At 44.5% G+C, this 12,603-nt stretch overlaps 1 protein-coding gene across 6 annotated transcripts in view; it reads left to right on the forward strand.

Annotated features, from left to right (window-relative positions):
• LOC148513531 (CMP-N-acetylneuraminate-beta-galactosamide-alpha-2,3-sialyltransferase 4-like) overlaps window positions 1–12,603 on the forward strand; it is an 89,019-nt gene that overhangs the window by 41,750 nt on the left and 34,666 nt on the right. For all 6 annotated transcript variants that reach the window (XM_088481878.1, XM_088481883.1, XM_088481879.1 and 3 more), the window contains 2 exons: window positions 8,230–8,325; window positions 9,792–9,981. In XM_088481878.1, the coding sequence (XP_088338004.1) occupies window positions 8,230–8,325; window positions 9,792–9,981 (286 nt within the window). The remainder of the gene's footprint in view (window positions 1–8,229; window positions 8,326–9,791; window positions 9,982–12,603) is intronic.

Here is a 12,603-nt window from a genome sequence, read left to right on the forward strand (position 1 = left end):
ACTGATTAACCCATGGTATAACCTTGGTCAAAACTTTAGGTGCTTTGGGTGTCAATAGTTCATCCCTATTAAGTCTAACAGCTTTAGACCTTGCCTCCTGCAATAAATTCAGTGGGTAACCTCTCTGTAAAAACTTTTTTAACATGACATCTAATTGCCTCTCCCTTTCCTCAGGTTTACTATTCACTCTGCATACTCTCAAAAATTGAGAGTATGGGAGACCCCTCACCGTGGGGGATGGATGGAAGCTTTGATATTTAAGCAATGTGTTTCTATCTGTAGGTTTCGTGTACAATGAGGTGTGTAGCATGTTATTATCTACCTCTATCTTAATATCTAAAAAATTAAGCTGAGTGGTACTTTTGGTTACCGTGAATTTCACAGGGCTACAGGAATTATTGTGTACATCAATAAGAGCATCAAAACTTTGTTCGGAACCTGTCCAGAACAATATCAGGTCGTCTATGTATCTATAGTATAACAAAATGTTCTCAGAAATTTCTGTTCTACCAAAAAATAGATCGCATTCAACTTCCCACATGAACGAGTTTGCCAGGGAAGGGGCTACAGCAGAGCCCATTGCACATCCCGTGCGTTGATTGTAAAAGTGCCCATCGAACAAAAAATAATTATGCTCTAATGTAAACTGTAATAAAGATAGAAAAAATTCAATATCAGGGCCCTCGTATTTAGGATTACCCACTAATAGTCTTTTAACAGCCTGCACACCCGCCACTTGCGGAATGCAGGTGTACAAGCTTGTAACGTCAAGAGTAATAAGCAACATGTTATCTGGTACAGGGCCCAAGTCCACCAATTTCTTCAACAGAGCACTAAAGTCTCTAAGGTGCGTACTTGTGTCCTGTATACATTTTTGTAGATACGCATCTAAATAAATGGAAATGGGTTCACACAGAGAACCCCTGGCAGACACAATGGGTCTGCCAGGTGGTCTCTGCGCGTCCTTGTGGACTTTGGGAATCACGTAGAACACCGGAACCACCGGATAATCAACCAACAACTTGACCAATATTTCTCTAGACAATATTCCAGACAAGGCTGCAGCTTCAAGCATGTCATCCAAAGTTTTTTTATATGTATAGGTAGGATCCGTGTCCAGAATACAGTACGTATTAATATCAGACAAAAGTCTTAAACATTCTGCTCTATAGTCAATGGTGTCCCACACCACTATAGAGCCGCCCTTATCCACAGAGCGTATTACAATGTCCTCGCGTTTACTCAATGATTTGAGGGCTTGTCTTTCTTCATATGTCAAATTTTGATGGACCCGTTCATGTTTAGCCTCCATCGCTGAATCCAGCATCCTACAAAATGCTTTAATGGAAGGATTGTTCGACGGAGGGTCAAACTTGGATCTATGTCCTATTTTCAGGGCAGGGAGCTCCCTTTAGGGGTCAGCACCCGGGCAGGTGCCATCGCCCGGGGACAAAACCAACGAGGAGGGGTGGGCAATCCACGAGGCAGGCAAGGAGCCAGGCCACGGAGGAACAAAAGAGATTAATATTTAACCTGTCAACTAAGGAACTATCGGTAGCTGAACGATCTGTGCTGAGCAAAGGGCTCACGTTTATACCTACTTGTCTTCCTGATAGGTTCCAATGTAAAATTGACAACTATCGACTACATCGGTCTCTTAAACTAAAGGAATTTTTTGGTAAAAATCCCCTGACGGCCACACAATCTTTAATCCCCTCCCAGCTATTGAAAATAGGACATAGATCCAAGTTTGACCCTCCGTCGAACAATCCTTCCATTAAAGCATTTTGTAGGATGCTGGATTCAGCGATGGAGGCTAAACATGAACGGGTCCATCAAAATTTGACATATGAAGAAAGACAAGCCCTCAAATCATTGAGTAAACGCGAGGACATTGTAATACGCTCTGCGGATAAGGGCGGCTCTATAGTGGTGTGGGACACCATTGACTATAGAGCAGAATGTTTAAGACTTTTGTCTGATATTAATACGTACTGTATTCTGGACACGGATCCTACCTATACATATAAAAAAACTTTGGATGACATGCTTGAAGCTGCAGCCTTGTCTGGAATATTGTCTAGAGAAATATTGGTCAAGTTGTTGGTTGATTATCCGGTGGTTCCGGTGTTCTACGTGATTCCCAAAGTCCACAAGGACGCGCAGAGACCACCTGGCAGACCCATTGTGTCTGCCAGGGGTTCTCTGTGTGAACCCATTTCCATTTATTTAGATGCTTATCTACAAAAATGTATACAGGACACAAGTACGCACCTTAGAGACTTTAGTGCTCTGTTGAAGAAATTGGTGGACTTGGGCCCTGTACCAGATAACATGTTGCTTATTACTCTTGACGTTACAAGCTTGTACACCTGCATTCCGCAAGTGGCGGGTGTGCAGGCTGTTAAAAGACTATTCGTGGGTAATCCTAAATACGAGGGCCCTGATATTGATTTTTTTCTATCTTTATTACAGTTTACATTAGAGCATAATTATTTTTTGTTCGATGGGCACTTTTACAATCAACGCACGGGATGTGCAATGGGCTCTGCTGTAGCCCCTTCCCTGGCAAACTCGTTCATGTGGGAAGTTGAATGCGATCTATTTTTTGGTAGAACAGAAATTTCTGAGAACATTTTGTTATACTATAGATACATAGACGACCTGATATTGTTCTGGACAGGTTCCGAACAAAGTTTTGATGCTCTTATTGATGTACACAATAATTCCTGTAGCCCTGTGAAATTCACGGTAACCAAAAGTACCACTCAGCTTAATTTTTTAGATATTAAGATAGAGGTAGATAATAACATGCTACACACCTCATTGTACACGAAACCTACAGATAGAAACACATTGCTTAAATATCAAAGCTTCCATCCATCCCCCACGGTGAGGGGTCTCCCATACTCTCAATTTTTGAGAGTATGCAGAGTGAATAGTAAACCTGAGGAAAGGGAGAGGCAATTAGATGTCATGTTAAAAAAGTTTTTACAGAGAGGTTACCCACTGAATTTATTGCAGGAGGCAAGGTCTAAAGCTGTTAGACTTAATAGGGATGAACTATTGACACCCAAAGCACCTAAAGTTTTGACCAAGGTTATACCATGGGTTAATCAGTATAGTGTCAAGAGTAAGCATACTAACCAGGTGGCAAAAAAATTTTGGCCACTGGTCTCTACTGACCCAGAATTACCTATGCTTTACTCATCTAAGATCATGCCGAGCTATACAAGGAATAGAAGCATTGGGGACTGGTTGGTCAAAACTGACATCACTGGTTTTAAAACATCTACCAATGAATCTACTGGTTTTTTGCAACGTAGGAAGGGTTGCTTTCGTTGCCTGGGGTGCACTACATGTAATTATTTGATTCCAGGAGAATTTATCTCCCACCCGTACACGGGCAAAAAATTTAAAATACAGTGGAATCTGAGTTGTACTTCCAGGTTTGTGGTGTACGTTCTGTCTTGCCCATGTGGGTTACACTACGTGGGCAAGACAGAACGTCAGTTCAAGGAGCGAATGGCTCAGCACAGGTCTGCTATCAGGGCGGCCCTATTGTCGGGACAAAGCGAACAGCCGGTGGCACGCCATTTTGCCAACTTAAAACACAGTATGGCGACATTGAGGTATCGCATTATAGACCATATCCCTGTGTCCATTAGGGGAGGCAATAGATCTAAAAAACTTTTACAAAGGGAAACCAAATGGATTTTCCGTTTGGATACTGTAGTCCCTAGGGGCCTTAATGAGTCATTAGGGATACATAACTTTTTATGATATGATGCTGAGTCTCCTTGGTTTCTAGCAAGGTGCGGAGTGTGTATTAGGTATCAGCTTGGGTCATGTATAGGGCAGTTAATCCTTTTAATCTTTTTTGTTGTTTATAGGATTACTTTATGTAGCTCGCCAGCCATTATACAGATACACTAGCACATATATCTGTTTTTGTCGCCTTATGATCTATATAGGCGGGGTGTTTTTCTGTGCTCTTTGTGCTTTATGTACATATACATTGTTATATCATTGCTACCATTGATGTCCACTAACAGACAAGAGGTGGCATTTCTATATGCAATATTTTTTGTATATTACAGGTATGATCATTAGTATATAATGTTGTAGATTTGTGTATTATGTTTTTATGGTCATTACATGTTTGTCCTTTTTTTTTATATTTTCATATTTCCATATGGTTACACAATGTATTATTGTCTTGCATTTTTGTGGTCAGGCCACAAGATGGCAGCGTGGCCACCTTTGTGCAAGCAATTAACAAACACTTATGTTTCACTGTTTCCATTTTCACTTCATTGCACAAGCATATTATTAGCACTTTATAGCGCTATCCATTTGTTGGCTAGCGCTGATGGTATATTAATTATTCACACATAGGAGAGTTGTTGCACTATTAAGTGACTGTATCTTCCTCCGGGCAGTGGATGACGTCACTTCCGGTTCGCGGGTGCCGCGACCGGATGTGTGGGGTCCGTTTACCAGAGGTGGGCAGATCAGCTGCATTCACTCAGCACAGACACAGGTATTTAAGACCACTGTTATTGTATGTTATTTATCTGTATGTTCCTGAAGAAGGGGTCTCCGTATCCCGAAACGTCGAAATAATTAAACGCTCTTTGTGAAGTCTCCTGAGTGCCGCTGTACCTATTGTGGACTATATATATATATATATATATATATATATATATATATATATATATTTTATAATATATGGGTCAGTAGTTGTTTTGAGTAGGTTTTACCAATTCGGATATATTTGGTGATCGCAGTTACAGGATCAAAGATTTCACTCGTCTATGGAAAAATATCCAAGTAGGGGCGGACTACATTCCCCAAGATTCACACAGGTGGAAAGTCTGCTGGTCCACAACTGCAAACAGTCATTTCAGGAAGGGGTGAAGTGAGGCTTGGTTACATATAGAGAGGTGCTAACCGCTGGTTCTCCAGGGCACAGTGCGCTACCAATTTGGGTGAAGCAGCCTGTGTCTTCCTATGTTGGTGAAATGACAACCACAAAATAACCAGGCGCCCTTAAACACTAGCAAATACGATTGACCTGAAAGAAAACCACACCTGCTGCCAATAGCAATGGTTGGATACCCGTCTCCTCTAAATACAACAAGAACCAAATAAATATTTCTGCGCGCTGGTGTCACATGCAGGAAAACAACACAATAAATAAATCTAATAAATCATTTATGAATAAATGTGTAACACATAAAGTGCCTGCCTTTTGAGAAAGCTGCCCTCCCATGACAGCGAAACGCGTCAAGGCCACACAGTAGTATTGCTTTGAGTGCTTTACCATTTAATTCAGATCCACTCCTTCATGGTACTATTGTCGTCAGGGTATAGTGCGCGCTTACTGCTGCACCATTACCCATATTGGATGGCTCATTGTGATACCACCACCACTAGGACAAGTGCTTGCTTGCCGCTGTACTGTTGCCTGCACTGTGTTACCGCTGCCATTAGGAATACTGTATCCCTCCCTGAGCCCCCACTGCCCCTAGGACAAGCATGTGCATGGTGCTCTATTCCTGCCTACACTAGGTGTATATTAACATCTGTGCCTGGGACCTTCTCCAGAGGGGTGCCTGTACAACTCTGCACCATGACTCTCTCTAGGCTTACTTTGGGATTACAATTTGCCACTGAAGCTTTGCATACAGCCAGTGACCCATATATTCCATCTATTGCTGGCTGCCAAATATAGGCATCAGCTCATTGACCACAGTGTCTCTAACCGCTGTATACACAGCTAAAGCGAGTTCTCTCGGAACGCCACCTTCACATTCCGCTCCAACAAATCAGCATGCCATCTATTCAGGAATTCGGATAGAGGCTGCACACGCACAGACTATAATCACAGGAACGGTGATCCTCATGTAATTGACCTGCCATATAAATATATTATGCTCCAGGTGGGATGTAGACGGTCTGCATACTGGCGCCAAAATCCCGACAGGTCGGGAACTCGGCACCAGTAGCTCCAGATCTACGTTGAATGACTTATTGTTCCTTAGACTCGCAGGTACTTGTAAGCAACTAAATTGTCCAATACAAAGGTTATTGCACTCATCAACTCCTCCAGGACTATGGACCGTATTCAGAGGCGGCCGTACGGTCTACGACCGCACGGCCGCCTCGATGTTTTGCCAGTGCGCATGCGCACGAGGGAGCCGGCTCCCTGGTGCGCATGCGTGAGACCCGCTACGACCGACAGCGCCGGTCTCTTTCCAAAGGGGGCGAGCTGTCGATGTTGATTGACAGCTCGCCCCGTTTGGAAGGCGGGCCGGACGGGTGGCAGCCCAAACGGAGGCGTTCCCATGGGAACGCCTACCGTTTGAGGGAGGCCCCACTGACATCACTAGTGATGTCAGTGGAGAGCTTCCGGCTCAGACAGAGCCAGAAGCTCTCCGGGGCTTACGACAAGTGAGACCCTACCCTAGGGTCTCGCCGTAAGCCCCGATGGTCGCGATGCGGTCGTTAGAGCTGTGGGTGTTAACCCACAGCCTAACGACCGAAACAGAGGCGGGGCGGTCAGGATGCAAGCGGCCGCCCAGTTTCTGAGCGACCACTTGCATCCTCCGACCGCCTCTGAATGAGGCCCTATATGTTGTTATTCTATGGGGCCTATTTATCAAGAATGTTTTTCTCTCCTGCGCATTTCCACCAGCCCTATACTTGGTGCAAAGATTTATAGATCTTTCTGTTTGTGCAAATCGCCCAATGAAAGGTCTCTGATCATTTCCCCAAAATGAAAGAAATAGCTGGGTGCTGGTGTCACGTGCAGAGAAACCAAACAAAGTAAATACATGAAAAAAACAACGCCCTAAAGTAAAATACATCTTAACTACATAAATTAATCAGGTGTCCATCATAGTTAAAATGACTTTAACATAACCATAATACAAGATGTCAGTGTAAGTAAGCTTGTGTGTCTGTATAGCAATAATGTAACAGCAGGTATCAGGATATGGCATAAGATGTATCGGGATACCGGGAGTCAGAATCCCGACACGGGCCCCTCTCCATATCCCTAACCCTCCCTCCCCGGTGCCTAAACCTTACCCTCCCCCCTTAGTGCCTAACTCTTAACCCTAACCCTTCCCCTAACCTCACTACTTACCTTTGGGATTCTGGCGTCGGAATTCCGGCGCTGTCATTCCATCCATACCGTACATGTTGTCTGACGTTATATTAGTGTTCCCGGTAGGCTGTTTGAGAGGGGCGCTGCGCCCTACCCAGTTTGAAATCACTGAAATGCACCCTGCCCTTTCGAAGGCGCCCTGCTGAAACAGAACCCCACCCGTGGGCCGCAGTTTCCCACTGGGTGTGGGGGTAGGGAGTTATGGAGAAAACTATCGCTGCCGTGCACATGAGAGCCGCTCCGCCCCCTGCCCACCCTAGAACTAACATTATATATGAAGTACTGTATACTGAATTAGAGAAAATAATCTACATTTAAAGTTCAGTGTTCTGTCACATTAGGCAGAGATGTTACACTAGACCTCTCTGTGCGAGAGAATATGCTAATGCTGTCACTGGCTGGAAATGTATCTAGACACCCATTGGCGGCTTTGCAGATCCAAGCAAGTGTGTACAAAATGCGCAGTCGCTTTTGCAGATCCTTCAATAATCACCTATCTAAATAGCCTTATGGTCACGCAGAATTGGCCACCTGAACTGAGATGTCGGAACCACTTTATCTGCGTACGGGATCACAGACGTAGGCTGCAACCCCACCCCCGCCTGAAAATGGCCGTGACACACCTGCGTTTTTTTCCGCCATGCCTCCCCCCACGTTACCTCCTCCAATTTGTCCCTGACTATCACTTACTTTGCAAAGTAATCCTCACTGCAAACTGCATCTCAGAGGTAATTAGGTGCGTGCGCAGTGCGACCGCCACACACGTTCAGAAGACCCGTAATTGCTCAACTGCGTAAATATAAAATAAATTGCGTACTTCTCTGACCACATGCTGGTATATTGTATAAGTGCAGCTCCCCACCAGTCCAAAAATAAAATAAAAAAAACATCTAAATAAACACAGGAACTTTAGTTCTCCCTGTGAGAATGTTGCTAGGGGTTACAGCACATTCTTTTTTTCCTGTGCACCAGTTTCAGGAATGTCCCCGATTTATGTGCTACGAAAAAAAATCTACCGGAACTCATTAGTGTTGCTGCCCCCATCTGTCTCGCAGGCTGCAGTGTAGACGGTGTGTGGTGGTCGGGAATGGATTCCAAATGACAAACAGCGGCCTGGGCGAGAAAATCGATGATCATGATGTGGTGATCCGGTGAGTAAATACCGGGAGATTAATGTTGGTCGTCACGCAACTGATAAGTTACTTTCTATGGGAATAAAAATGGAACACACGGTAATGTATTTTGATGCAATATTTCCAGGCTCTCTCTCCTGATGGTGCAACCATATAGGTACAGAATGTGACAGGACTGGATGAGTACAAAATATGCTTTCCTTCATTCCTACATGTGATAGGCCATGATCATACTCATGTCAGTGACCTATACTGCTCAATGTACATGTGATAGGCCATGATCATACCTGTGTCAGTGACCTATACTGCTCAATGTACATGTGATCGACCATGATTTTCATTCCCTCCAACCGAGGAGGCAACACAATGGATCTTTACAACAAAGAAAAATAACACAGTAAGGCTATGGGGTAAATTTACTAAGAATCAGGTTGGACCAAGATTGCATTCACGGGTGTGTTTAGATAATTCAGGGGATTCTATAAATCTGCAGCTATCTCCTGGAAAAACAGGGTCTTTTGGGGTGGATATCCTGCAAATAGGCCTAATAGAAAAGCAGTCACATATTTGGGTGGGGGGCACTATAAGCTAACTCGCCTCCGGGCGTCTGGGATGAACTTACGCCACTGTATGTATTCCTGGTGTGAACCACCTTACAAATCTGTAGGGTGGGTGTTCTGAAGGAGTAAATGTCCAATATATTAAACCGGTATGCAAAAACTTTAGTCTGATTTTTCATCTGTTTATCAATACAGGGTAGCGTTAAGTTGTTGCATATAGTCTCTGGTAGTACGTATCATAACGTAACAAGGGCCTGATTCAGACCCGCTCGCGAGCGCATAGCGCTCACAAGCAGATGGTGAGCTATTGCGCACGCGAGCCCCGGAGCAAGTGAGAACTTCACTCGCTCCGGGGCTAGCTACAAGATGGGGCTGCTGTCGATGTTGATCGACAGCTCGCCCCGTTTTGTAGGGGGGGTGGCTGGACAAACGGAGGCGTTCCCGAAGGAACGCCTGCCATTTGTGGGCGGCCCTACTGACATCACTTGTGATGTCAGTAGTGGACTTCCTGCTCTATTAGAGCAGGAAGTCCACTCGGGCTTGCAAGACCTGAGACCCTACCACAAGAGTCTCCTCACAAGCCTTATCGCGACCATCGCCAGGCCACTCGCTAAAACTGTGGGTGGTCACCTACAGCTTAGCGAGCGGCCTGGAGGTCGGGTTTAAAAAAAAAAAAAAAAAATGCCCTGATTCAGAGCATGTGCTAGCAAATAGCGAGCACCTCTGAATCAGGGCCCAAGTCCTCTTATTTCCAATTGATTTCTGCGTTGATGTGCCGACACTCCATTTCAATTATAGCAGAGTTAATTCTCGCTTGCAGAAAGAGAAACCCTGACCTCCAGTAACGTATTAGCGTGCAGGAATTCCAGTAGGATGAGCAATCATTACTCTATGTGTATTCTGATGCACACGTTTTCTCCACAGGCTGAATAATGCTCCAGTCCATAATTATCAGGAAGATGTTGGGAATAAGACGACACTTAGTTTGTTTTACCCAGAATCTGCGCATTTTGACCAGATGATGGATAACAATCCAGATACGCTGAGTGTTTTGGTGCCATTCAAGCCTGAGGATATCCTGTGGATAAACAAGATGGAAAAGAATGAGACGCTGGTGTGTTACATATTATTCTATTCCCATACCTACAGTAATTAATGTACTCTGGGCTCAAAGTAGCCACCGCACAAAGGGGGTTGTATGTACAGGCGGTCATGAAGCTCCCCATGGTGTGTTCTCCTGTATTCATTGGGTGGTGATTACAGGAAGACCAATGGTCTACTGATAAACGTGAGGACAATAGATGAAGGAAGGGCACCCACTAAATAGTACTACTTGGAATGAGGCGGCTGCTAGCCTAGAGGTCCACCATCACCCTAAATCAGGTAGCGCCAAAGCTCCGAATAAATTGACTATGGTAACTGTACACTCCTATCCGCAATAATGTAGCAAAAAAGACAATTTATTGACAACAATAAAAACGTGAAAGCTGTGCAAACATAAAAATTACAATGTATCAATAAAGTGAAATAGCTAATAACTCAGAATTGATGCAAACCGATACAAACCTAGCGCTAGGGTGACATATATATACACACAGTATTGATATCACTAGAGCGATGTGTACCCGGAAGATATGGCGGCCGACATATCGTATCCGCGGCACACATCAATACGATGTAATGAAGGACGGAACGATCCCTGGTTCCGTTCCTCATTACCTTGCACGGCGCCGCATGCGATCTAGTCCAGTTGACTGTGCAGCACGGCCGACAGGATGATATCGCTATCGACCGCAGGAGTGCACAGATTGGCTGTACACACTGGACTATCCGGCTGATTATGTCATTCCGCTTCAGCCGGAAACCGACATATTGGGTCGATATCGCTCCATTGTGTACCCAGCTTAACATGTCCAAAACAAATCTATTTGTTCTTTCAATAAAAATACTGTTATAAATGTTGAAAATGGCAGCCCCTATTTGCCAGCACGCGGCTAGGCATCGCACACTACAACCCTATGCTCACCGTGTGACGCCATCTTGAGATGCACCTAGCATCGCACATGCATGCTATTGCAGGTTATTTATGCATCAGTGATTTTAGATGCAGATGTGTTAAAGCTCGCCATTGGCACCCATTTCAGCAGTATACGCGTTAAATGAGAGGAGTCCAACTGAAAATATTTGATCGTTAAATGAATGTTTGATCAATGAAAGATACACTAATCTGTAATAACATATCAGCAGACCTTTAAAGATAATTAAGCCTAAAGGGCATATATATTAATAATTTTAGTTCTAGACCCGATATATATAATTTCTTATCGCCACTGTTCACCAGAATGTATGAATAAATACACGCAGGGAATTGCGATGCGTTATGCTGGGTACACACTGGCCGATATATTGGCCGATCAATTGATCGTGCCCCCGTCTGCCAGTGTATACAGACGATATTCTGTGAACGACGTCGTTCACAGACATATCGCATTGGCTGTGCTGCACAGCCCCATCTGTGTCTGCAGACATATCTGTCCATCGGCAAGTGTGTACGGGCGATCAGCCGATCGCCCGTAAACAGGGGTGCAGAGAGGGGGGGGAGCCGCGAGCGGGTACTACTTACCCGGGTCTGGAGGGTATTGCGTAATGTTAGCCACCCAGTTTGGAGTAAAATGTTGCACCTATGTCACCAATGATACTAGCGACCCCAAGGAGGTGATAGACCGAAAGATGGATGAAATTCTGCAGCTAAAATGGGAGTTTCGTAAGAACCATAACGCTTCAGTGGCTGAAGTAGGGGAAAAGATAGAAGGATGGGTTTCATGGCTGAACCCAGTAAAATGGTTCTCAGGTCTAGGGGAATGGGTCCAGGAAGTGATCGCCAGCATAGGCAAATTCTTGATCCTTATACTAATTGTCATCATCATAATAATTGGCATATGCGTCCTTTGTGTTCCTATTGTGTTGAAGTGTGGAAAATGTAAAAATAGAGTAAAAAGCAAGAACGAAACTATGATGGTGATCAGTAATGACAATATGAATACCGAGGTAAATATATAACTGCATTACAACCCTGAACTAGGAAATACCATCATTTAATGTATTATATTTAGACATGCATAGAATGTATTATTGAAATGTTATTTTTAAAACACTTTAGATAATGTAAAGTCTAAATTCCCCTTCAAGACTGCTTTTATAAGACTGGTGCATTCCCCATCCCTCAGGTCACAGCAGTCTAGTGCACGCTGCTGTGTGCTGGGCTGCACTAGGAGACTGTCCGAGGCTGCTAAAGCAGCAGCCGGAGAGTCTCCTATGCCAAAGGGAGTGAGCAATAATGCTGATCCCGCCCCCATTGGCTGTGCGCCGGGCTGAGGGGCACACAGCGCCCCCCTCCCCAGCGCCGCAAATGTTTTTATTTTTTTCTGAAGGGGCTTGGTCACGGAGTCCACGATTAGGCCACGCCCCTACCCGCCCCCAGGCTGGCCCGACCCGCTGCAGCATGCAGATGATGGCCACACAGTGTGTATTAAGGAATCTATATTTGAACCTCTATACACTCCTTCCTATACCTTCTAATATCCTGCCTATACCTTCTAATATCCTGCCTATACCTTCTAAGGATGACGCTAATTTGCATACGCAGTCATACAGTAAATAAAGACTTCAGACCTGGAATCTGTGGTTCCAAAGCACAAATTATTATTCAAGTAAAAGTACAGTCAGTTACATGCTA

This window comes from Taudactylus pleione, unplaced genomic scaffold (assembly GCF_031769625.1).
Source record: "Taudactylus pleione unplaced genomic scaffold, aTauple2 ptg000278l, whole genome shotgun sequence".
Lineage (NCBI taxonomy): Eukaryota > Metazoa > Chordata > Amphibia > Anura > Myobatrachidae > Taudactylus > Taudactylus pleione.